Below are 25,467 nucleotides of genomic sequence, written 5' to 3'. Positions count from 1 at the left end.
AGTCTGGTTGTGCTTGCTCAGGAGGTGAGGTTCACACGATAAACAGCAGGGGGAAGGGCTTGGACTTGGTATAAAAGATCTGGAAGTTTCTAGGGGGGCTATTTTGCACTTGAAACTGCCAGGTGAGGGGTGACAGAGGTGTGGGCTAAGGGGTGACAGGGATTCCTGGATCTGAGTTAGGGGGAAATTCAAGGTGAGCTGAAGAAGAGACTTCCTAGACTGAGCAGGAGAGACCTCCGTGTCAGCTAACTGGGGCATCTGAATCGGAGCTAGTCTTAGATGTAAAGATGTCTGGATCTCAGCTGTAGGGCTGGAGACACCTGGGATACACCCATGGCCAAATCTGTGTTAGTGGAGAAAGAGGTATGACAAATAGACCAGGCACCTGGGATCCAATATCTTGAGCTGATTCTAGCTCCTTTTCAAACTTCTTGGGCTATCCCATCTCCACCAGAACTGCTTGGATGGTGATGCTGACTGTCTCTTCTATTACCATCTTCCTTCATTCTCCAAGTGACAGATAAATGCTCTAAAATGCTCTTTTCCTTCCAATTTGAGAAAAGGAACAACCTAGGAATTTAAACTATGTCCCAGATGCCCCACAAGCTGGGCCAATCTACCCCAGCCTGACTTCCATTAGGCTTTTCTCAGACTCCTGGTTTGATGAACTCAACCATCTCTATGATTTGGAGATGTCCTCCACTTTTTTTTTTTTTTTTTTTGGCTTTGCCATTTGGTTTGTAAGTCTTAGTTCCCCAACCAGGGTTGGAACCTGTTCTCCCCGCAATGAAGTGCAGAGACCTAACTACTGAACCACCAGGGAAGTCCCTCACTTCTTTGGAAAATTCCTTTCCTGCTTTGTGCTAGGAGGGAACAGGGGTTGACACAGCTTAGTCCAGATAGAAAGTCAGGATTGATCCGGCTTGGGAGGGAAGAGGAGGTTTGATTGTAGCCAGACAGGGGAGAGGGAGAGGGATTAAGGACACATAAGATAGTATCTGTGATGAACAGGACTAGAGACTATGGACAGTTCTTTCGAAGCCCAAGACTCAGTGGATGAGGTCTGAATTGAAGGACCAAGAACCCTGAGACTCACCTGGAGGTCAGGGGTGCCTTACCAGGGGTAAATGATCTCCGAGGGGATAAGGGCAACCATTCACTTTCTCCTTTCTTCTCACTCCAGCCTCAGGATGTTGACCATTGCTTTTCTCGCCCTTCTTTGTGCCTCAGCCTCTGCCACAGAGAGTAAGTGAGAAGCCTGAAGCCCAGGACTAGATCAGGGGAAGACAGCCGCCTGCACTGCTGGCAGCCAAGGCTTTCAGAGGCTGACTTGGGGTGGTGGGAACCAAGTTGTGGGAGGAAGAGGGGTGATGGGGAGAAACTGAGCTCTCAGGGGATTTCTCCCCCCAACACCTCCTTTCCCTCCAGTTCAGCCCAGGGACTCCTCCTACAGTGGAGAATACGGAGGCGGGGGAGGAGAACGATTCTCCCAGTCTGGAAACCAGCTGGATGGCCCCATCACCGCCATTCGCCTCCGAGTCAGCAGTTACTACATCGTAGGGTAAGCATCTTTGAGATTCTGTACTTTGGCGACCTTCTAGGATCTTACTAAATTAGGAAGGTCTCAGTCACTTTGGGTCACATCAGCAAGTCACAGGGACAACATGATACAGAAAAGTTATTAGATGACTTGGATTTGAGACCTGTGCTGCCGAAACCCCTAAGACTCCCACATGTGTGATCTTGAGTAAATCATATAACCTAAGCTCTGAAGGACTTGGGCGTTGTCTAGTTTACCCCCACCTGAGGTTTAAATCCTGCCTGGCATCCTCTGTCTCTAGCTTGATGCCTCTCCCCAAACGTGTGTCCTTCTGACACTGGAGCCTGGCACAGCACGAACAAGTCTCTCCCCTCATAGGGGCCTTTCAGATGTTTTGGGGAAAAAAAAAATCCCTTTTCTTCTTTCAAGTAGCGGGTGGGGGCCCAATGGGAACGTAGACTTCAAAGGCAAGCTCTGATTTTTACTGTCTGAGTGATTCCGGGCAAGCTGTTTTCCCTCTGTGAGCCTGTTCATCATCAAGATGAGGCGCTGAAGTTCCGTGTATGACCTTCCAGGGCTCATCCAACCCTCACACTCTTCGGGGCTGTCATCTCTGTCACTAGTCTGAAGGTCTCAGTCTGTAGGCCAACAGCTCCTGAATCCTGATCACCTTACTCAGTGTCTGCCTTCCTTCCCTCCTCACTCCGCCCCTAGTCTCCAGGTGCGCTACGGCACGGTGTGGAGCGACTATGTGGGTGGCACCTCGGGAGACCTGGACGAGATCTTTCTCTACCCTGGGGAGTCCATCGTCCAGGTGTCGGGAAAGTACAAGACCTACCTGAGAAAGCTGGTCTTTGTGACCGACAAGTTCCGTTTCCTGTCTTTCGGGAAAGACAAAGGCACGAGTTTCAACGCTGCCCCCCTGTACCCCAACACTGTGCTACGATTCTTCAGTGGCCGAGCTGGCTCCCTCATTGATGCCATCGGCTTCCACTGGGACTTCTACCCCTCTGATTACGAGAGCTGCTGAGTTGCACCGCAACCCTGCGATGGGGACCTGGGAACCCACTCACCACTAACCACCAACCACATGTCTCAATTAAAAAAAAAAAAAACAATAAAAGGGCATGACTACAGCTAGTGGGATATACCTCTTGACTCTGGGTAGGGATGTGCGAATCTCATTTCTGGCTACTTGTTGTGTGTTAGTCTGGGGAAGAGTGGGAGGATGAGAGAGAAAGGTGGAAGAATCCTGAGCTTTTCTTCATAATTTATCAAGAGGAGATAAGGTCTTCCCTAGTGGTCCAGGGGTTAAGAGTCTGCCTGCCAGTGCAAGAGACACTGGTTCGATGCCTGGTCTGGGAAGATCCCACATGTCGAGGAACGGCTAAACCCATTCGCCACAACCAGTGAAGCCCAGGAGCCCATGCACCGCAACAGGAGAGCAGCCAGGGCTCACCACAACTAGAGAAAGTCAGAGTGCAGCAACAAAGACCCAGCACAGCCCAAATAACTAAGTAAATTTTACAAAAGTATTTTCAGTTGAGATAGCTTTTAGAAATATAGAGGAGATAAGATTCTGGCCTGAACCGATTCTTTTTTTCATGTGTTTACCCAAACTGGAGGCTGAAGGTAAGGCCAAGTCATGGCTTATCACCAAACTCCAGGTGTTTCACTCTCTAGCCCTTTCCTCCTTTGTCTTCCTGAGACAGTGCCTCTCCACCAACAAACAGGCTGTCACCTCACTCTCCTGACCTCAACCCACTCTCAATTCATGGGTGCTTGGTTCGGCATCCTTCGTTCTTCCCCAGAACCCACCTGACTCCCAAAATTGAGCCTGAGTGCCTGCCAAGGACTCTGGCTATTTACCCCATCCAGGTTCCCGTCTTTACACTGTCTTTACACCTAGTTCCCGTCTTTACACTAAACATGGGGTCCATGCTCAGCTCTCTCAGACCTCAGTCGTTTCCTCCAGAAGCCACCACCTCAACAGCTTCTACAGTGCCAACTGTTGTTGCTGTCTAGTCACTCAGCTGTATCCGACTCTTTATGACCCCATGGACTGTAGCTCGCCAGGCTCCTCTGTTCATGGGACTTCCCAGACAAGAATACTGGAGTGGATTCCCATTTCCTTCTCCAGAGGATCTTCCCAACTCAGGGATCGAACCTGCATCTCCTGCATTGGCAGGTGGATTCTTTACCACTGAGCCACCAGGGAAGCCCACTCTGCCAATTTTACCCTCAAAACAAAAGGGCATTCAAGGAGGTGGAGTTGGGGTGGAGATTTTCCATCATGTTCCCATGAACTGAAGGGGCTGCTTAGAGTTCAGGGGAAGCATTAGGGGGACTGGACAGATTCAGCAAGGATTTAAGGGCATATAGTTGCTTTGGAAATTCTAGTTCCCGGTCCCAAATTTTTGACAGTTTTTTGTTTGCTTATTTGTGCTCGTGGTGGTGATTACTCATTGCTCCCATTAGGTTTATTCACATCCCAGGGAATTTTGGTCACATTTTTTCCCAATTAGACAAAAATAACTGTCATGTATATGTAATTTTATAAAGAAATATTAGTATGATACAAACTCATGACTAGTCTGTTTTCTATAAAAATGCCTTTATTTCTCTCAAGTCCATGGAATGGAATATTATGAAACTATATTTTTATTGATATATAAATCACATAAGATAAACTTCACCCCACTTTTTTTTTTCATTTATTTTTATTAGTTGGAGGCCAACCATTTCACAACATTGCAGTGGGTTTTGTCATACATTGACATGAATCAGCCATGGAGTTACATGTATTCCCCACCCCATCCCCCCTCCCACCTCCCTTTCCACCCGATTCCTCTGGGTCTTCCCAGTGCACCAGGCTCACCCCACTTTTTGACTGTGCCCCCGTGTCCTGTGGGATGATAGGCATGGTTCCCCAACCTGGGATGGAACTCACATCCCCTGCATTGGAAGCACCAAGTCTTAGTCACTGGCTGGCCAGGGAAGACCCATAAAATTCACCCTTTAAATTTTTATTTATTTATTTTTTGGCTGGGTCTTCCTTGTTCTTCATGGACTTCTTCTCATCGTAGCTTTTCTTGTTACAGAGCCCTGGCTCTAGAGTGCAGGGACTTCAGTAGTTTTGACGCGTGGGCTTAGTTGCCCTGCGGCATGTGAAATCCTCCTTGAGCAGGGATAGAACCATGTCCCCTGCATTGCAGGTGGATTCTTAGCCAGGGGACCACCAGGGAAGTCTAAAATTCCCCCTTTTAAAGTATGCCATTCAGAGGTATTTAGTGTATTCACAGATTGTGGAACCATCATCACTCTCTAATCCCAGAATACTTTCACCACCTCAAAAAGAAACCCTGTCCCCATGAAGCAGTCACTCTCCATTCTCCTCTCCCCCAGCCCCTAGTAACCCTCATCTCTTTTCTGTCTCTATGGGTTTGCTTATTCCAGACATTTCACACAGATCAAATTATACAACGTGGCCTTTTATGTCTAGCTTCTGCCATTTAACATAGTATTTTCAAGTTTCACCCATGTTAGAGCATATATCAGTACTTTAGTCCTTCTTATGGCTGAATCTGACAGCTTTTTGACAGATCAGATATTTGGTCAACTTTAGGAAAGCCTGTTTGGTTTTTTTTGCACCCAGTTAGGGGACTGGCACCAAAGGGGCAGCCATGGCAGAAGGGAATTGAGGGGAGGGATTCCTGGCTTTTATCTAGTCCTTATTAGGTTTTGGCAGGAGATTATGATTAAGGAAAATGTCCCCTTACTTAAAAACTTGAGTTTTAAGATTGCTGAATTAAGCTAATCACACATTTACCAAATAGTCCCTGCTAAAGGGTAGGAATACAAGCAGTACTGAAGATCTGGTTCTTTTCCTCTAGTTAAACTGTTGGTTTGGTGCCATAACAAAGGTGTTTTTCATAATATGCTAAGAGAGCCAAAAGGAGGGTTGACTTTCTCTGGGAGGTCAGGGAAGTCTGTCTGTGTGTGTCTGTGGAGGAACAGTACTGAGTCTAGCTTATGTAGAAATATGAAGATATGAGAACTACAAGTGGTTCAGTACAGGCAAAATGCAAAGCACAATTGGGCAAAAGATGAAGCTTCATAGAAAGGCAGGAACCATGAACATAATACTGAACTATTTAAACTTTATGGATTATGGGATGGCATTGAACCAAATTTTGCCCATCAGATTGATATGCTGTACATCATTTTTCTGGTGTAAATTGGGGGAAATGGACTAAAGATAAAGCAGGATGAGATAAAATAGTTAAGAGACTAGTTCTAGATCAGAAATGACAATGTCTGTACAAAGGCAATAACATGAGAGAGAAAAGGGAAGAATTTGAGAGATTTGAGGGGGAAGATAGGCTCAGAAGAATTGATAAGTAAATGCAAGAGGGTGAGTGAAAGAGAATCTAGGAGAACTACCACATCCGTAGCTTGGGCAACTGGGAAGAAGGATATTCTGAGATGGGGAATACAAAAGAAAAACTAAATAGCTTTTGGACTCATTGAGTTTTTTTTTTTTAATGTTTACTTTCTAATGTTTATTTATTTATTTGGCTGTGTCAGCTCTTAGTTGTAGTATGCAAGATCTTTGATCTTTGTTGAGGCATGCAGGATCTTTAGTTGCAGCATTTGAACTCTTAGCTGTGGCATGTAGGATCTAGTTCCCTGACCAGGGACTGAACCTGGGCTCCCTGCAGTGGGAGCACAGAACCTTAGCCACTGCACCACCAGGGAAGTCCCTGGTGTCAGCTCTTATATCCAAGTTTGCTCTCCTTTGCTACTTAAGGATACAGCTTGGAAGTATTTTTTTTTTCTTTTTAAATTATTGTTCCTCTTGGAATATCAGGTGTTTAACAATTGGAATTGCCACCAGGCAGATGCAGATGCCTAGGAAGTAGATCCAACCGTCATTCCCTTTCAAGAGCTAAGGAAATTAAGGCACAAAGAGGTTAAATATCTTGACCCCAGGCGCCTGGCAGCAAAGCCCTGTACCTAAGCTATTTTTTTGATCTTAGAAGTCCTGACTCCCTGAGCTACACTCTTCACTATTTCTGGCAGGTATCTTACCATATATCTGGGAACTGACCACAGATGTGAAAACCTGAATAAAAGTGCTGGTTGCTCAGTCGTGTCTGACTCTTTGTGACCCCCATGGACTGTGGCCCTTCAGGTTCCTCCATCCATGAAATTCTCCAGGCAAGAATACTGGAGCGGGTAGTCATTCCCTTCTCCAGGGGAGCTTTGAGATCTTCCCAATCCAGCGAGCAACCCAAGTCTCCTGCATTGGAGGCAGATTCTTTACTGTCTGCACCACTTCAGTTCAGTTCAGTAGCTCAGTCGTGTCCGACTCTTTGCGACCCCATGAATCGCAGCACGCCAGGCCTCCCTGTCCATCGCCAACTCCCGGAGTTTACTCAAACTCATGCCCATGAAGTCGGTGATGCCATCCAGCCATCTCATCCTCTGTCGTCCCCTTCTCCTCCTGCCCCCAATCCCTCCCAGCATCAGGGTCTTTTCCAATGGGTCAACTCTTCACATGAGGTGGCCAAAGTACTGGAGTTTCAGCTTCAGCATCAGTCCTTCCAATGAACACCCAGGACTGATCTCCTTTAGGATGGACTGGTTGGATCTCCTTGCAGTCCAAGGGACTCTCAAGAGTCTTCTCCAACACCACAGTTTAAAAGCATCAATTTTTTGGCACTCAGCTTTCTTCACAGTCCAACTCTCACATCCATACATGACCACTGGAAAAACCATAGCCTTGACCAGACGGACCTTTGTTGGCAAAGTAATGTCTCCGCTTTTTAATATGCTATCTAGGTTGGACATAACTTTCCTTCCAAGGAGTAAGCGTCTTTTAATTTCATGGCTGCAGTCACCATCCACAGTGATTTTGGAGCCCCCAAAAATGAAGTCTGACACTGTTTCCACTGTCTCCACATATATTTCCCATGAGGTGATGGGACCAGATGCCATGATCTTAGTTTTCTGAATGTTAAGCTTTTAGCCAACTTTTTCACTCTCCTCTTTCACTTTCATCAAGAGGCTTTTTAGTTCCTCTTCACTCTCTGCCATAAGGGTGGTGTCATCAGCATATCTGAGGTTATTGATATTTCTCCTGGCAATCTTGATTCCAGCTTGTGCTTCTTCCAGCCCAGCGTTTCTCATGATGTACTCTGGATATAAGTTAAATAAGCAGGGTGACAATATACAGCCTTGACATACTCCTTTTCCTATTTGGAACCAGTCTGTTGTTCCATGTCCAGTTCTAACTGTTGCTTCCTGACCTGCATACAGGTGTCTCAAGAGGCACGTCAGGTGGTCTGGTATTCCCATCTCTTTTAGAATTTTCCATAGTTTATTGTGATCCACACAGTCGAAGGCTTTTGAATAGTCAATGAAGCAGAAATAGATGTTTTTCTGGAACTCTCTTGCTTTTTTGATGATCCAGCGGATATTGGCAATTTAATCTCTGGTTCCTCGGCCTTTTCTAAAACCAGCTTGAACATCTGGAAGTTTTCGGTTCATGTATTGCTGAAGCCTGGCTTGGAGGATTTTGAGCATTACTTTACTAGCATGTGAGAGGAGTACAATTGTGCGGTAGTTTCAGCATTCTTTGGCATTGCCTTTCTTAGGGACTGGAATGAAAACTGACCTTTTCCAGTCCTGTGGCCACTGCTGAGTTTTCCAAATTTGCTGGCATATTGACTGCAGCACTTTCACAGCATCATCTTTCAGGATTTGAAATAGCTCAACTAGAATTCTATCACATCCACTAGCTTTGTTCGTAGTGATGCTTTCTAAGGCCCACTTGACTTCACATTCCAGGATGTCCGGCTCTAGGTCAGTGATCACACCATTGTGATTATCTGGGTCGTGAAGATCTTTTTTGTACAGTTCTTCTGTGTATTCTTGCCACCTCTTCTTAATATCTTCTGCTACTGTTAGGTCCATACCATTTCGGTCCTTTATCGAACCCATCTTTGCCTGAAATGTTCCCTTGGCATCTCTAATTTTCTTGAAGAGATCTCTAGTCTTTCCCATTCTGTTGTTTTCCTCTATTTCTTTGCATTGATCGCTGAGGAAGGCTTTCTTATCTCTCCTGGCTATTCTTTGGAACTCTGCATTCAAATAGGAATATCTTTCCTTTTCTCCTTTAATTTTCACTTTTCTTCTTTTCACAGCTATTTGTAAGGAGTCCTCAGACAACCATTTTGCCTTTTTGCATTTCTTTTCCTTGGGGATGATCTTGATCCCTGTCTCCTGTACAATGTCACGAACCTCCGTCCATAGTTCATCAGGCTCTCTGTCTATCAGATCTAGTCCCTTAAATCTATTTCCTACTTGCACCACTAGCGAAGCCCAAATAGTCCTCTGTAGAGTGCAGGGAAGACCAAAATGCCAATCCTCTAATGGTTCTTGAAGTGTGGCGTAGGAACTTCTGGAGATCCCTGAGACACTGTTAGGGGTCTGCAAGGCCAAAACTATTTTCATTAAAAAACTGAAATACCATTTGAGTTTTTACTTAAATTCTTTCTTGAGTATACTGCTGAGTTTTCAAGAGGTTATATGATGTGTGATATTACAACAGACTGAATACAGAAGCACATATAAGAATCCTGCTATTTCATCTTAAACCAGACATTGCACATGCAAGCTCAGTTGTGTCCAACTGTTTGCAACCCCATAGACTGTAACCAACCAGAATCCTCTGTCTATGGGATTTTCTAGGCAAGAATACTGGAGAAGGTTGCCATTTCCTACTCCAGGGAATCTTTCCCACCCAGAGATCGAACCCGAGGCTCCTGAGTCTTCTGCATTGGCAGGTGGATTCTTTATCACTGCATCACCTGGGAAGTTCAAACCAGACATTACCTTTGTAAAAAGGTAAAACAATGTCACTCTTCTTTTTTCTTTGCTTTGGAAAATAGTTATTTTAAAAATTAAAATGTTATCTATGTTATATGTAAAGAGTTTCTTATTGCAATTTTGGGCAATTTTAAAATGGAGACATAATTCATATAACATAAAATTTATCATTTCTAAGTGTACATTTTGGTGGTTTTTAGTACACTCACTGTGTTGTGCATCTATCACCACTGTCTAATTCCAGAACATTTCCATCACCCCTGAAAGAAATTTCAATCTATTAGCAACAGTCCCAGTTCATCAATTCCTTACCATTCCCTGTCAACCACTAATCAACGTTCTGTCTCTATGGATTTGTTTCTGTAATTTTTAAAAAGTGTATTAATATATGTTTCAAACTTGTATTCATTTCTAACCCAGTAAATATGGATAAACCCCATACAAACAGAAGATGCTTTGGAGCCTTAATTTTTAAGAATTCAAAGGCATTCCAAGGCCAAAAAAATTGAGAACCACTGGTGTTGTATTTGTTTTCTGATATGTTGGACATAATGTCTAAACCATGGCCCTACCAGGAGCTCAAAGATGGTTAAGCTTCCACAAGGGCTAGGGAACTATTTAACTGGCTAGACCCACAGGACATGGGAACAAGGGTCAAGTTGACCAAGATTTAAGTCACTAAGTAAGAGTTGGACGATGCCTGAGACGGACCAGGAACATGCTGAGTGCTGAGTTACGAAGTAAAGCACATCCGAGTTGGTCTCCTCGGCTCAGAAATAAGACGTAAGAGGACTTACGTCACCTGGCCTCTACACCTCAGAGTGGCTTTGGGGTCAGCAAGAAGTGAGTGCAACGTGATTATCCACAATCTAGACAGCGTCGTCCTGACCTAAATCAGTGACTAGACCGCTGACTGGCCCTGATGGCAAAGTGCCCAAATCCACAAAATGATTCCCACCCCACAAAGGCGAGAAACAACTTCTGAGGCAAGAACCTGTAAAGCTGGAGATCACTGCCAGTCCTTTAGAATAATCCCCTTCCCGTGCTACATCTTTATTCCTATAACGTGCTTTTATTCTGCCACTAAAATAGCGAAAGTTTTATTCAGTCAAGTGCCTTCGATCACCCTTTGCTCAATTCATACCACGATTCGTAGCTATTTGGGGGGGAGGGCGGGGAATGAAGCGAAAAGCCTACACTTAACGCAAATCTACCCCTCGAAACCCAGAAGGTATCGGGAGCCCAGTACGCGCAGCGCTCACTAGTGGCCCAGACGGCCACTGTCGCGAAAGCCTAGAGCGGCGGAGTTGGCGCGGGAGCGCCGGCTGGACGTCAACGGCTAAGTAGTCGACGTAGGCGCATGCGTTCTCCGCCAGGGGAACTTTTTCTTGCAGGACCTGGAGGCGAGCCCTAGAGGGCGGGATAATGGTAGGCACATGCAGGAGCTTCCGGCGACGAGTAGCCGTGATTGGTGTAACCCCGTGGAGAGGGCGGGGCAGCGGGAAATTCGAATAGAGAGGCGGGCCCGGGGAGGGAGTGGGATGGACGCGGGGGTCCCGGCGCGGAGGCGACGCGAGATGGCGGCGGCGGTCTCGGGTAAGCTAGCCCGAGTCGGGCAGGGCGGCTGCTGCAGCCTGGAGTCTTGCGGGGTGATGGGTCGGAGTCCAGTCTGGGCTCCGTGAGTTATTCCGGAGACCGCGGAATGGCGCGGGGGCGGGGAGGAGAAAGCTGGGAGTGTGGGTGGGAGTCGCAGTTCTGCTTCCTGTTCTCGGTGTCGGTCTGTAGACCCGGGTTGAGACAGTTCTGGCGCATTTTTGACCGTAGCTCACTTTTCCCTTGTGAACTTCAGTTTTCTGTGTTAATAAAATGGGGACAGTGACCCATCTCGGAAGATTACAGGAGTAAGCGAGCGAAAAGTAGCCAACTTTATACTCTATCCATAGAGACAAAAGGGATCTAGATACACGTTTGGGGGAAGAGTTCTTGTATGACGTGTTGTTTGGGTGCAGGGAGATCCCTGAGAGAGGTAAGAGGTTCAGACGGTCTGCAGCGGGGTGTGAGCTGACAGCATAAGATGTGCTGTTATCACAGAAAAGGGAAATAGGGACTGTTTCCTTTTCTTATAGTCCTGCAAGTCAGAACCGTTTTAAGTTTGGAAAGGTTACTAGAGCATTCAGAATCTTGCTCTACAGTCTTCCTGTACACTGAATTCTGGTCAGTGATTATAATGGGCACCATAGAATTTATCTGAGACCTTACTGTTTGTTGGGCCCTGTTTGGAAACAAACCTATTTAGTAGGATGTCAAGCACATGTTGAGCCTTGCTAGGGGTGAGGCACAGTTGTAAGTACTTTATGGTGATAAATCATTTAATCTCTACATGCTGCTCTGAGGTAGTTTACTATTGTTCCTGTTTTACAGATGAAGAAACCAAAGAACCATAGATAGGTTAAAAAGCTTGCTCAAAGTTAACACAACCAGTAAATAGTGGAGTCTGAATTCGTACTCAGCAAATCTGATTCTAGAATCTCTGCTTTTAACCATTTTGCCCAGGCACATGATATTCCTGCCATCTGAGCACAACCTACCCTCAGCCTTCCAAGACTGAGGTACACTGTAGATATCAAAAATGCTTGAATAAATATTGTCCCTTCCTTTAGAGGAGCTTTAGTCTGTTTCAGTAGATAGTCATAAAAATCGATAACATCATGAAAAGCATTGAGAGGTATGTATAAACTGCTATAGGGAACACAGAATCTGAAATAAACTCTTGGGTATTCTAGGAAGACTTTATTAAGGCAGTGTATTTGAGGTGGGTTTCAAAGGTTGGATAGAAGTTTGCCAGGCTTTGTTGGAACAAAAAGACCACTAATTGATCTATTTCTTATTTATGTTGTAAAGAGAGGCCAAAGACGCTCTCTTTGGCTCAATTTCCTTATCAATAAAAGAAGACTCAAGTTGAATGAAGCTTGGGAATTGTGGGAGAGGGGAAAATTAAAAATAATTAGAAGTGCTAACTTTGCCCCTCAAAGTGACTTTTTAAAAAAATTATTCTTTTTTTTCAAAGTGGCTTTTATGGTGAAATAGACTCTTCTACCATTGGCAATTGTGTGAGTGTGCCTCTCTTTCCATCTTCCCCTGGACTCTGAGCTTTGGAGGAAGACTGGCAGTGGCCACAATTTATGTTATTCATTTGACAGATCTTAATTTGTTCAGCAAATACCCCCCGAGAGCCTACTCTGTGCTGGATGTTGGGAATATAAAGGCAAGCCAAGTAAGACTTGTTTTCACTGAATTTACAGTTAGATGAAAAAGACAGACAAATGTACAGCTGCAGTAGACTGTGATGGAGAAGCTGGGGAGGAAGCAGAGGGAGAATGATCCGAAGGGAATGAGACTGGAGGCAAGGAGACCAGCGGGGAGGCTGTTGAAATGAAGACAACCTTGGCAAAGACTGCCCAGTAGGAAAGGAGAGAAGTGGGCTTATTTTAAAAAGGTAGAATTAGCATATGTTAATAAAGAACTGGTGTGAGAAATGAGAGAGAAGATGGAGTTAAGAAAGCCGCTCTGATCTTTGGGGTTGGTTCCATTTATTTACTTTAGAGAGCGTAGAAGGAAGTTGGGGTTGCAGAGGGATGGGGAAGGATTCAGTTTAAGACGAGTGGAGTTGAAATACCATGTAAGAGGAGGTGTCAGGGCAGCAGAGAGCACTCTGGTGTGGAGGGGTCAATTAGGAGTCATCAGCCTTGAGGTGGTCATCGAAGTCAGGAGCACAGGTGACCATGCCCGTGAAATTAGTCAGTCAGTAATGCTGTTCTCAACTGGGGGCAATTGTGTTCCCCATGGGGACACTTGTACTGTCTGGAGACATTTTTGGTTGTTGCAGTGGTGATGGTGGTGGGGTATGTGCTAAACTTCTTACAGTGCACAGGGGAGCCCCACCCCCAAGAATTATCCAGCCCACAATATCAATAGTGCAGGAATTGAGCAACTCTGATCTAGAAAGAGGATAGAAGGAGCTTAGGAAAAACATCTAAGACTGGAAGAAACTGAGGAGTGACTAGACAGCTGGTGGGTGGCAGGGAAACATAAGGGAAAAATGTATTTTCCAAAGGAAAGCGGATCCGGGCTGTTGAGTGCTGCAGGGAAGTCAGACAGGATGGGGACTGAACCAGGCTGTGGGCTCTAGCAGTGAAGAGGTCACTGGTGACCCTGCTGAGTGATGAGGGCAGGAGTGAGTTGTTGCCTTGAGGGGAGTAGCAAGAGAAATGTGTAATTAAAACAATAGCTGATATCTGCTGAGTACTTACTACTGGCACTGTGTTAAAACACTGTATGTACATTATTTCTCTGGCTCCTCACAATCTTACGAGGTAGATACAGTTATTTTTATAAAAAGAAACTGAGGTTTGAAGAGGTTAAAAAAAGAAGCCTTCCCAAGGTCACACAGCTAGTAGATGGAACTTGTCTCTGGCTCTGAGGCCTGTGGGGATGTAGGGTCTAAGAAGGCCCAGGAATCACATAATGCACTTTAGAGTTAGACCTTCATCTGAAGCTCTGTCACTAGCTAGCTATTGACTATGGGCAGGCTAGCTAACCTCTCTATACTGCCATTTCCTCATTTGGAAAATGCATGAATGTATAACAAGATGCTTACTGGGTTTTTATCCTGTACCAGTGCTGTTGTGCTTCCCAGGTGGCGCAGTGGTAAAGAATCCGCTGGCCAATTGGCAGGAGACACAAGAGACACGGGTTTGATCCCTGGGTCAGGAAGATCCCCTGGAATAGGAAATGGCAACCCACTTAAGTATTCTTGCCTGGAAAATTCCATGGACAGAGGAGCCTAGCAGGCTACATACAGTCCATGGGGTCATAAAGAATCGAACATAACTGAGCCTATACACACACACCAATGCTATTGCTGTTCTAAGCACTTTTATGTGAATGACCTTACTCACTGCCATAAGAACCCAACAAGTATTTTATTTATCCCCATTTTGACAGGTTGTGGAAATTGAGGCATAGGAATGGAAAATCATTTCTCCAGGTTATTTAGTTAGTTGTAAGTAGCAGAGCTAGGATTTGAACCTAGGCCATCTTAACTAGAATTGTTACCAACCTACTTACCATGTACTAGTTACTCTGTTGACATTTTATATGTTACTTCTTTTAATCCTCATTAAGATCTTCCAAGGCCCTCCTCACCCTATTTTATAGACAAGAAAACTGGGGCTCATGGATGTTAAGTCACTTGCCCAAGATCACAAGCTGATAAGTGTTAGAGCTGGAATTGAAATCCAGCTCTGTCTAGCCAGAGTCTATACTCTTTCTACATCACCACAGACTTCCCCTGCCCCTTGTACTGCTCACTGAGCTTCTTTAAGTGCTTCTGTATGTACCATCTCTGTTCTCCTGTTCTCACTGAAAAAACCCTGGGAAAGACAGACAAGGAGAGGTTCCTGCACACATTTTTGAGAAGTCATTGACCTCCTTGCAGTCTTAGTTCTCATCTGCATGTTTCTGCTTCCTTCTGACTTTCAGGACTGCCATGAGGGTCAAATAAAAACTAGATGCCCAAGTGCTTTGTAAACTTTAAAGTGAGAAATGTGGTTGCTAGCTTCATTTGTCAGATGAAGGAACAGAGGCCCAGTTTTTGGAACAGGCCATCTGCTTTTGGGTATACCTTACTTACATGAAAGATTCTTCCTGGGGTAGCCTGTCCACCTTTTTGTCCTGCTGCTTCTGTGTTGGCCACAGATACCAGCCTGCTACCTTATATGAGGTCTGTGGTTCCCAGCAACCAGCTGCCACCACCAGCAAAAATGGAGAGTCAGAACTACCAAGAACTTTCCCAGTTGGTATGTGACAGGGAGGCAATACGACATCCTCATTAAAAGCAGATTTTTGGAGGTGAAATCTAGGTTTGAATTTTGTTGTTAGCTATGAGCTATAGTATCTAAAATACAGAAATACCTACCTCATAGATTTTTTTCAGCTCACATAAAGAAAGGCCTTTTTTTCTTTTCCAGTTTTGTCTTAATTGTGTTTTTTGATGATAAAAATAACTGCCACCCCCCCCCCCCCCACTGCCAAATGACTTAGATTTAATTATAAGAAGCAAACTAAACAGAAAACTTACCACAGAGAAGGACTGCATGTTAGTGCCTTTGCAAGCTGAGGGACTGGAGGCTGCCTCTTGACTTTATCCTTTCCAAAGTTGTCCACAGTGTCTTTTTTTTTTTTTTTTTTTTTTTAATTTTTTGACCACACTGCTTGGCATGTGGAATCTTAGTTCCCTGACCAGGGACTGAGCTCACACCTTCTGTAATGGAAGCACTTAACCACTGGACCACCAGAGAAGTCCTGTTGTTATTATTTTTTTTCTTTTTCCTGTTATTTTTTAATGCAAATGTTACACCATTACAGAACTGGGTAACATAGAAAATAAACCCACATGACCCTCCACGGAGAGAAAACCATCACTTAACAGTTTGTGCAGGGGGGGCACATGTGTGTATGTACAAGTTTATATATATAAGAAACTCCAGGTAAGAACAGAGGCACAGAAAGGTCAGGGAATTCAATGACTGGTTTTTAGGTGGGGGCAAATGTCCACTTCTTAATCCTAGAAGAATCCCCTAGGTCCTGATCTGCCACACCTTGACAATTCAGTGTCCCACCGCAGCATAAGCATTACCTAGAAGCTGCTAGAAATGTAGAATCTTTAGATCCTCTAGGTTATTTATATACACATTACAATCTACACCCCCTTATACCTACCTACTGAGCAGGATAGGAACTGAGGCCAAACTTGCGGACACACCCAGCATGGCCACGGTGGAAAGAGCTTCCCCTGAGATGAGCTGATTCCCCTGACCCTCCCAGGGGTCTCTGGAACACAGTCTTCAGGCTTCCTTCCCTGCTTCTGTTGTCAAGGTTATGGGCGGACGGGGGGCATCTCTTAGTCTTCACAGGTAAATGGGACTAACAGATGCTACCTTTCAGGGACACCATGGAAGTTAAAGTGTGCCTGGCACGTAGCCAGTGCTTCATAAATGTGAATGTTTGCTAAGTACACGATCTGGTTTATGGTTCCAGCCATAGATAATCTCAGGCACCCTGCCTGAGACCATGTATTTGATTCATCTTTCTCTTCCATCCTGCCCTTCTGTGCTTGACTCACCTACAGGACACACACAGTCCTGCCTTACCGGTTCTACATGGGGGCTGTGCTTTCACCCCTCCATACTTTTTGCACACGCCTTTCCTTCTCCCTGGATTGCTTGGCAGTGACCCTACTCATTCTTCAGGGGTCAGCTCAATTAACTGCCTCCACCTCCAAGACTCCTACCCTTGTGTATTCGTGTGTGCTCAGTTGTGTCACTCATGTCCCACTCTTTGCAGCCTTATGGACTGTAGCCCGCCAGGCTCCTCTATCCATGGGATTTCCCAGGCAAGAATACTGGAGTGGGTTGCCATGCCCTTCTTCAGGGTGTCTTCCCAACCTAGGGTTTGAAGCTGTGTCTCTTATGTCTCCCACACTGGCAGCTGGGTTCTTTGCCACTAGCACCACCTGGGAATCCCACTCCTACCCTTACCTCTCAGCAAAGCTGCCACCATACCTCACGCCTAAAAATCATCTTCCAGGAGCCGGTCGCTGTCGGCTAAGCAAGGTGGGAGCTGCCCGGCGCCCACTTCCAGCTCGAGTGAGGGTAGCTGTGAGACTGCGGCCATTTGTGGATGGGACAGCCGGAGAAAACGACACCCCCTGTGTGCGGGGCCTGGACAGCTGTTCTCTGGAGATTGCCAACTGGAGGAACCACCAGGAGACTCTCAAATACCAGTAAGGTTCAGGCCCTACTCCCTCCCGTTCTCGCTTTCCTAGGCCTGCTCACACAATCACTTGCCCAGAAGTGATTTCTCAGACCTCCTCCTCAGGATCCTTCTTCCTTCCTTAGTGCGGCTTTGTTAGTCACACCTTCGTTTCTGTGATAGGGCCTCTCTAGGATAGTGCGGGAAAGGCTGGAGGCTGAATCAGATACATGATACTGTTCACAGTCTTAGAGAGGAAGCAGGCACAAAATGGGGAAGGAGCAGCAAAGGTGAGCTGGGAGCCCAGCTCGGACCTTTGAGAGGGGTGGGAAGGACTGAGGAAACAGACCAGCTCGCCAACCCAGGCTGCGACTGGGTGGTGTCCGAGAAGACCGCCCACGTTTGGGGGATAGAGCTCACAGCTATTGTAAAATTCCTTGGGAGATTTATAGTTCAGGCTCCTCGGCCTATCATTCTAAGCCAGAGGGTGGCAAACTAAGATCTGCAATAAACTAAGGCTTTATTGGGATACAGTCATGCTCATTTATTTACATATTATCTGCGGCTGCTTTCTGCCTGACTACAGTGACGGGTGAGCAGTTGTGAAAGGAACTATGTAGTCCACAGAGCCCAAAATATTTACTATCTGGCTTCTTATGGAAAAAGTTTGCCAACCTTGTTCTAGGCCCTTGACAACTTGGCTTCAGTTTCTTGCCAGCCTCATTTCCCCCAGCACATGCTACACTGCACGTGTATCAGTGCTAACCCTGCCTCAGCCAGAGCTGCTCCGTCAGAGCACAGTGAGTAGGCTTCGGGTGTGTCAAGCCTCATCTGGTCTTTGCTCTGTTGTGGTGTACAGACGCCACTTTCTAGAAATTCTGTGATGTGAAAAAGGATTGGGAAGCCTGGCCCTTTTATACCACGTCTTGTGTGCTATTTTTGACACTTAGAGTATCTTTCTCTCCTCTCTCTGGCAAAAATCCTCCTTCCCCAGGCAGAATGTTCCTCCTTCTAGTGCCTTCTCATCTTTGTTTCCTGAGTCGCAGCAAAGTGTGGGTATCTGTCTATGCCACCAGACTGCAGAACTCCTAAGAGTAGGGATACCAAATTCATCTCCGTGTTTCTACACCAATACAGAGACTGGGATAGAACAGGTGTTCCATGGGCACTTTCTTAGATCTTTGTATAAGAAGAAGAATAGAGACCCTTAAATGTGAGACTAGTTTTATCCTCTAGACCTGGCTGAGAATGGAACCTGCCACTGATTCCTACCTTTCTTCCTGCCCGCAGGTTTGATGCTTTCTACGGGGAGAGGAGCTCCCAGCAGGACATCTATGCAGGATCGGTGCAGCCCATCCTGAGGCACTTGCTGGAAGGGCAGAATGCCAGTGTGCTCGCTTATGGGCCCACAGGGGCAGGTGAGGAGGCCAGATACAGAGCAGCCCTGGGCCAGAAGGGACTCGGGAACGGGGAAGAAAATCTCACAGCTCTCTCCACTCTTTTCCCAGGGAAGACACACACAATGCTGGGCAGCCCAGAGCAGCCTGGGGTGATTCCTCGGGCTCTCATGGACCTCCTACAGCTCACAAGGGAGGAGGGTGCTGAGGGCCGGCCGTGGGCCCTCTCTGTCACTATGTCCTACTTAGAGATCTACCAGGAAAAGGTGAGCCCCTAGCCCCATTTTAAAATATTTATTTGGCTGCTCAGGGTCTTAGTTGGGGCACATGTGGGATCTTTAGTTGAGCCATGTGGGATCTAGTTCCCTGACCAGGGATCAAACCCAGGCTCCCTGCACTGGGAGTGTGGAGTCTTAGCCACTGGACCACCGGGAAGTCCTCAAGGCCCCTTTCTGATTGAAGAGGGAAGAAACAAAGGGTAAAAATCAGACCCGGTTCTGGAACATGAAGTTTTGATCTAGCAAGGAGACCTGGAAAGACAGAGGTTGGGGTAGCAAATGGCACAACTCTGAGAACCCAGCAAAGAAAATGAGAACCACAGCAGGAAGTAGGCAGCCTGTAAGTGGAGAATTGGCCCTACCCCTCACTGCTCACATAGGTATTAGACCTCTTGGAACCTTCATCGGGAGACCTGGTGATCAGAGAAGACTGCCGAGGAAACATCCTGATTCCGGGCCTCACGCAGAAGCCCATCACTAGCTTTGCTGATTTTGAGCGGCACTTCCTGCCAGCCAGCCGAAATCGGACGGTGGGAGCCACCCGGCTCAACCAGCGCTCCTCCCGCAGTCATGCTGTGCTCCTGGTTAAGGTGAGGTCCCCCCCGCCCCCGATAGGGGTGAGGACCTGTGGAGCCCCGGGAATGGGAACTAAATGGGGGCCCTTGCTCTTGCCCCCAGGTGGATCAGCGAGAACGCTTGGCCCCATTTCGCCAGCGGGAGGGGAAACTCTACCTGATTGACTTGGCTGGCTCAGAGGACAACCGGCGCACAGGCAACAAGGGCCTGAGGCTGAAGGAGAGTGGTGCCATCAACACCTCCCTGTTTGTATTGGGCAAAGTGGTGGATGCCTTGAACCAGGGCCTCCCTCGAGTACCCTACCGGGACAGCAAGCTCACTCGCCTGTTGCAGGTCAGGCCTCCAATCTCGGGTAAAAGGGGCTGGAAAAGGGGGTTCTCGGGCCTGCCAGGGTATCAGGGAACAGCGGTCAGGGAGGGGGAAGGTGAGGCTACTGACCTACCCACCCTGCCCTGTCCCTGTCTCTCAGGACTCTCTGGGTGGCTCAGCTCACAGCATCCTCATTGCCAACATTGCCCCTGAGAGACGCTTCTACCTGGACACAGTCTCTGCACTCAACTTTGCAGCCAGGTCCAAGGAAGTAATCAACCGGCCTTTTACCAATGAGAGCCTGCAGCTTCCTGGTGAGGACTGGGGTGGGCTGGAGTGAATAGGCTAAGGCTGGACACCTGGGGAGTTTGCTGAATCCACCAAGGATCAGCACAGAAATTGACGCCCCCTCTTTCCCCACCTTCCAATCTTCCCCTAGTCTTGGCACCTGTTAAACTGTCTCAGAAAGAACTGCTAGGCCCATCAGAGGCAAAGAGAGCCCGAGGCCCTGAGGAAGAGGAAACCAGGAGTCCCGAACTCCCAGTAGCTCCAGCCTCTGCCTCCCAGAAACTCAGGTGAGCAGAGAGGGAGGGGTCTGGGCACATCCCCTTTCCTGTTGTGTCCGGGTTGGGTGGCTGTGGGTTTAGTCTGTTGTATCCTTGAGTTGTGAACTTGTTCTTCTACTGGATTCAGCCAAAATCCTACTCTACTGAATTCACTGCAACTCCTAGCTTTGATGCTGCTAGCAGGGGTCATAAGAAAGCTCCTAGCCGCCACCCCCACCCCCTGCCCCCGTTTTCCATTTTCCAATCCTTTAGGCAGTCAGCAAAATCTAACATTTTGGCACCAATGTTTCAAGGATGAGCACTTTCGCTTCTGATTCAAGGAGTAATGAGGACCAGGTCTTTCAGGTCCCAAGGATAAAGCATAGCAAAGAAGATAAAAAGAAAGATGTCTCATTGAGACTCAGTCTGTGTGTCAAGAGTCCAGCCTTTCTGTGACCTTCCATGGGGTCAGCTGCTGTCCTAACTTTGCCCTGCTTCTACCCTCAATCCAAACAAGGCCTCTCTAAACCAGGGAGGTGTGTGACCTCCCTTCCTGTTCTGATAGCCCCACCTCATGGCCCAGTATGCACTCATGTTCAAGTCATCCCCGTTCAATGGTCTTGCTTTCTGTGTCTGGCCACCTAGCCCTCCAAGGAACCACTTGCATCTTGATCTTTGTCCTTTTTCTACTCCTAGCTCCAATAAAGCTTCTCAACTCTCTTAAGTCCTAAGACAACTGAACAGAGGTGACCTGAGGAGGCCAAGGATTAGTGCACATTCTGCCCCAGGGGACAGTTGTATCAGGTTGACCAAAAGATTCATTCAGGTTTTTTCATAGCATCTTACAGAAAAACCCGAACTTTTTCACCAACTCACTATTTTAGAAAGGATGGCAGAAGGCGCTTGGATACTTGTGTTCACTCGGAACCCCATCTCTCAATCGTGTCCTTCTTAAACCATTTGTCAGCAGTGGCCTCTTCTATGTGTACAGACTCAGAGAAACATATACACATGCACATCTGTAAAGCACATGAACACGCAAGGTCTCTGCCAGATAGGCACCTTGGGTAATCTCAGACGTGGAGCACATCAGACCCAAACAGACCCCAACCTCAGCAGGCTCATTTCAGTAGAGGAAGCAAGACGAGAACATCGTATATGACGCGAGGTTGACAGTACATAGCACAATAGGGAAGGAGGATCCTTTTGTTCTGCGACAGCCAGGAAAGAAGAAATGACTTCTGTGTTCACCTGTACTTTCTGATCCTGCTCTCGGAGGCCCTTGTACATAAAGAACAGGGCAATTTCTATCCTCGAGAAGCTAGTTCATAGTGTAGGAAGAAGATACACAGCCAAGCTGGCATCACCAGAAAGGTGGCATCAAACTGACTTTGAATGATAACTGAGATCAGATGTGAGGGGGAAATTCTAGACAGAAGGAAAAAAGGTCTCTATTTGAATAGGCTTTTCCTACTGCCCACAGGAGAAAGGCTTGGCATTTGAGGTCCTCAGTGGTTTTCAGAGCCCCGCTGAAGATGACCTCCCCTGTGAATCTTGCACCAACTGCTCCTCCAAATGAACAGGCAGACGGATGGCCCTTGCTGTCACCTTATGATTTCTTACTGTTCGACTGTACCCCTCAGGGCAGGGGGATGTCTTAGATCCCATGAATACCTGCCATTCAGTGGTGATGAAATGCTTCTCATTTGATCTCCTGGCCTCCTTGAGAGGTTTACCTGGGCAGGTAGTGATTGATCCCCATTCACCTGAAGAAGACACTGCACCCAGGGTGTCTGGATAACTTGTTCAGGGTTGCCAGCAAGTTAACAGTTGGGTTCTGGAACCACAGAAACACCAAGTTAAGGCAGGATAAGGGGAATCCTGCTGCTGAAGAAGATGATGCGAGAAGAGGTAAGTGAGGAGTAACCTCTTTGTGTGCTCAGCCCCCTACAGAAGCTAAGCAGCATGGATCCGGCAATGCTGGAGCGTCTTCTAAGCTTGGACCGTCTGCTGGGCTCCCAGGGGAGCCAGGGGACCCCTTTGCTGAGCACCCCAAAGCGAGAGCGGATGGTGCTCATGAAGACGGTGGAAGAGAAGGATTTGGAAATTGAGGTAATTGTTGGGAGGCTGGGGCTGGGATTCTTGCTGACCTTGAGAAGCAGAGGATCTTCAGATAGGGAAGGACCAGAAAGGCTGAACCAGCATCCAGTTTTCACCCAACACTGGAATCCCTCCGTTCTATAGCTTTTGCTTGAATGTCCTTAACTGAACTTTGAAAAATAACTGAGATCACAGGTGAGGGGACAAGAGGAAAAAATTCCAGGTATAAGTGTAAGACACTGCCATTTGCTAAAACCCAGATCAAATTAAGTTAGGACTCTGCTTGAACAGCCTTTCCCTTCAGTATTTCACAAAGAAGCTCCTTCCACCTCTGGGCAGCCCTGGTCATTAGAAAGCCCTTAATTACCCTGGGCTCCAGTTGTCTCCTGGTAGTTTCTCTTGTAGGTGCTCACTCTGCTCTTCTAAGGCCTCAGACCCCTGCACACTCACTTTCCTAGTCCACTGCCCTAAAGTTGGTTCTGGGTCATATCTCTCCCTGATCCTTTCTAACAGAGGCTTAAGATGAAGCAAAAAGAACTGGAAGCCAAAGTGCTGGCCCAGGAGGCTGCTGACCCCAAGGAGAAAGAGAACTACTCTCCCACAATGCTCCGACCCCTTGCTCGCCGTACAGTCACAGTGGCTAAGCCCCTCAAAAAGGCAGTGGTGATGCCTCTACAACTGAGTAAGTTTGGCTATAGGGGGCCAGAAGGGCCCAGATAACTGAGATCTTGGAAGAAAGGTGATGTTTGAAGCAACTGTCTTTATGTCACTCATGTCTTCCCACCATGATGGAAAGGGGGAAAGTGGATAGTAAGAGCTGGGTGTACTGCTCTCAGTCATTTAGTTCAGTGGGGTAGACTGACCAGCGCATGACTGATTATCATGAAAGACCAACTGAGATTACTTTCATATATAAGTATGAGAAAGGTCCTGTGGAAGCAAAAGAGAAGGTTAACTTGGAGGAGGGGAACTGAGGAATCAGTAATGGAAGACCAAATGGCTACCAGGGGGGCTGAAAAGTGGCCTCTGCTCTGACTCCAGCTCATACTTCTTACTTTCAGTTCAGGAGCAGGCAGCATCCCCAAATGCCGAGATCCATATCTTGAAGAAGAAAAGCCGGAAGAGAAAGGTGAGAGTAGCTTGTAGGCTGAGCCCAGGAGAAAAGGCAGAGACCTCTAGTGGGAAGAGGACTGGCCACAGAGTTACGTGGCCTGTCCAAACCCTTATCAGCTATTTACAACCCTTTCATGTTGCTTACCCTCTGAATGCCTTACAGGGCATTTAGAATGAAATGTGGTAATACGAATGTACCTAGCAGGATGGGTGTCCATCACCTGTTATTTTTCTTTCTTCCCAATGGCTCTCACTTTCTGTAGCTACTTACTAGGCACAGTGTGTATGGGTCCTGCCCTCTACAAACTACAGAGCCCACTTAGGCAGACAACTAAACAGTCAAGAAATAACACTGAAAGACCCAACTCAATTTTTAAACGGAGATGACATCAATTGAGAGTCATTTGTTGAGAACTTTATCATATGTGCCTTCCTGGAGATGAAAGAACTTATTCTTTCCTTTTCAGAAATGAGGGATCAGGTTTAAGAGCTTACTGTGTGTTTTACATTCATTAACTCATTTGATCATCACAATTCTATTCTACTCTTTCACACATCAGATAAATTGGGAATAACGCCAGAGTGACCAGAGGGAAGGGTGTCAGGACAGACCCTGAACAAGAGGGAAACAGGCTGGGGAGGACGGGCAGGTAGCTGCTGTTAAGACGCCTATCCTTGGCAAGGAGTCCAGAGCGGTTCACTGCCGTGGGCCGAACAGCAAACTGTTTCTGTCACTCACCTCCTGCCTCATAGCTAGAGTCCTTAGATGCCTCACAGCCAGAAGAGAAGGCTGAGGACGGCTGGGAGCTACAGATCAGCCCGGAGTTACTGGCCCATGGTCGCCAAAAAATATTAGATTTGCTGAATGAAGGCTCAGCCCGTGATCTGCGCAGCCTGCAGCGCATTGGCCAAAAGAAGGCTCAGCTCATCGTGGGCTGGAGGGAGCTCCACGGCCCCTTCAGCCAGGTAATGGCCCAGGGAGGACAGCCCTGGAATGGAGGTGGGTGGGGGGAACTTGGCCTAGACCCTTCCCCATCGCTGTTGTCCTGCCAGGTTGAGGACCTGGAACGCGTAGAGGGCATATCGGGGAAACAGATGGAGTCGTTCCTGAAGGTGAGCTCGCGGCTCGGGCCCCCTTGTTCCCCTGCCTTGTGCCCTGCCCGGCTCTAAACCTGCTTTCCCCTTCCCTCCTGTGTTGCAGGCGAACATCCTGGGTCTTGCCGCGGGCCAGGGCTGTGGCCCCTCCTGACTGCTGGCTCCCCTCCTCTGTCCCTCGCCCCCGTTTTTTAAGTCCTTGTGTAACTGCTTGTCTTGTAAATACAGTTTTCACCCCGTTGCTTCAGCCTGATTCTTGGGACTACGGGGGCGGGGCCGGGGTATAATTGCCCGGGGATGGGCCACAAGCTCCGCCGGCAAACTTCTTTGGGCGCCATCTTTGGGAAAACACGAAGCGGCGCAGGATTGTAAATAAACCGGTGGAGTGGGAGGGAGACGGGACGGTGGCCGAGAGGAAACAAAAAGCTCCCGCGAAAGCCCTAGGACGACGACCGTTAGGCGGTCGCGCGCTTAGAGCTTAGCCCCGCCCCATCCGCAACCCCGGCGCGCGCTCCCCTATTCTCCCGCTCGACAACGACAGCGAGTTTGTGCGCGTGCGCGCGGAATAACGGCCGCTGGCGGAGGGAAGCGGGGGGTGGAATCTTTGAGGGGGGGGAAGAGAGAAGCCGCCCCGTCTCCAGCGCGCCCACCACCTGCGCCATCGTCAGCCAATCAGCGGCCGTCTCAGGGGTCTCGCGCTAGGGGCGACTCCGGCTGCTGGGTGGCTCCCCTGTCCCTCCTCCCGCCAGAGTCCCTCTCGTACCTCCCCCCTCCCGCGGGCCTCGCGCGCGCTCGCGCTCGCGCCCGCT

The 25,467-nt window shown here is 47.6% G+C and overlaps 2 protein-coding genes across 2 annotated transcripts; both read left to right on the top strand.

The window, feature by feature from the left end:
* Nucleotides 1–1,190: 1,190 nt before the first annotated feature.
* Nucleotides 1,191–2,570, top strand: ZG16 (zymogen granule protein 16). The gene is made up of 3 exons (XM_020884612.2): nucleotides 1,191–1,245; nucleotides 1,429–1,561; nucleotides 2,255–2,570. Exons 1-3 carry the CDS (start codon nucleotides 1,191–1,193, stop codon nucleotides 2,568–2,570), a joined length of 504 nt encoding a protein of 167 aa, XP_020740271.1.
* Nucleotides 2,571–10,962: 8,392 nt separating this feature from the next.
* On the top strand, nucleotides 10,963–24,899 carry KIF22 (kinesin family member 22). The gene is made up of 14 exons (XM_020884638.2): nucleotides 10,963–11,029; nucleotides 17,081–17,276; nucleotides 18,536–18,663; nucleotides 18,754–18,908; nucleotides 19,301–19,510; nucleotides 19,599–19,829; nucleotides 19,966–20,119; nucleotides 20,245–20,380; nucleotides 22,294–22,462; nucleotides 22,964–23,132; nucleotides 23,512–23,579; nucleotides 24,317–24,529; nucleotides 24,617–24,676; nucleotides 24,765–24,899. Exons 1-14 carry the CDS (start codon nucleotides 10,975–10,977, stop codon nucleotides 24,810–24,812), a joined length of 1,992 nt encoding a protein of 663 aa, XP_020740297.1. The 5' UTR covers nucleotides 10,963–10,974; the 3' UTR covers nucleotides 24,813–24,899.
* Nucleotides 24,900–25,467: the final 568 nt, after the last annotated feature.

The sequence above is a fragment of the Odocoileus virginianus genome, chromosome 33 (genome assembly GCF_023699985.2).
Source record: "Odocoileus virginianus isolate 20LAN1187 ecotype Illinois chromosome 33, Ovbor_1.2, whole genome shotgun sequence".
Taxonomy (NCBI): Eukaryota; Metazoa; Chordata; class Mammalia; order Artiodactyla; family Cervidae; genus Odocoileus; species Odocoileus virginianus.
Note: the sequence above shows the minus strand (reverse complement) of the source record. Positions and strands in the feature narration are given on the sequence as shown.

What these genes read in the sequence shown, in the direction of transcription:
- ZG16 (XM_020884612.2), top strand. Translation starts at nt 1,191, where the DNA reads ATGTTGACCATTGCTTTTCTCGCCCTTCTTTGTGCCTCAGCCTCTGCC. An exon ending in CTCAGCCTCTGCCACAGAGA is followed by an intron (nt 1,246 to 1,428) that starts GTAAGTGAGAAG and finishes CTTTCCCTCCAG; the next exon opens with TTCAGCCCAGGGACTCCTCC. An exon ending in AGCAGTTACTACATCGTAGG is followed by an intron (nt 1,562 to 2,254) that starts GTAAGCATCTTT and finishes CTCCGCCCCTAG; the next exon opens with TCTCCAGGTGCGCTACGGCA.
- KIF22 (XM_020884638.2), top strand. Translation starts at nt 10,975, where the DNA reads ATGGACGCGGGGGTCCCGGCGCGGAGGCGACGCGAGATGGCGGCGGCG. An exon ending in TAGAGATCTACCAGGAAAAG is followed by an intron (nt 18,909 to 19,300) that starts GTGAGCCCCTAG and finishes CTGCTCACATAG; the next exon opens with GTATTAGACCTCTTGGAACC. An exon ending in GGTGATGCCTCTACAACTGA is followed by an intron (nt 23,133 to 23,511) that starts GTAAGTTTGGCT and finishes TCTTACTTTCAG; the next exon opens with TTCAGGAGCAGGCAGCATCC.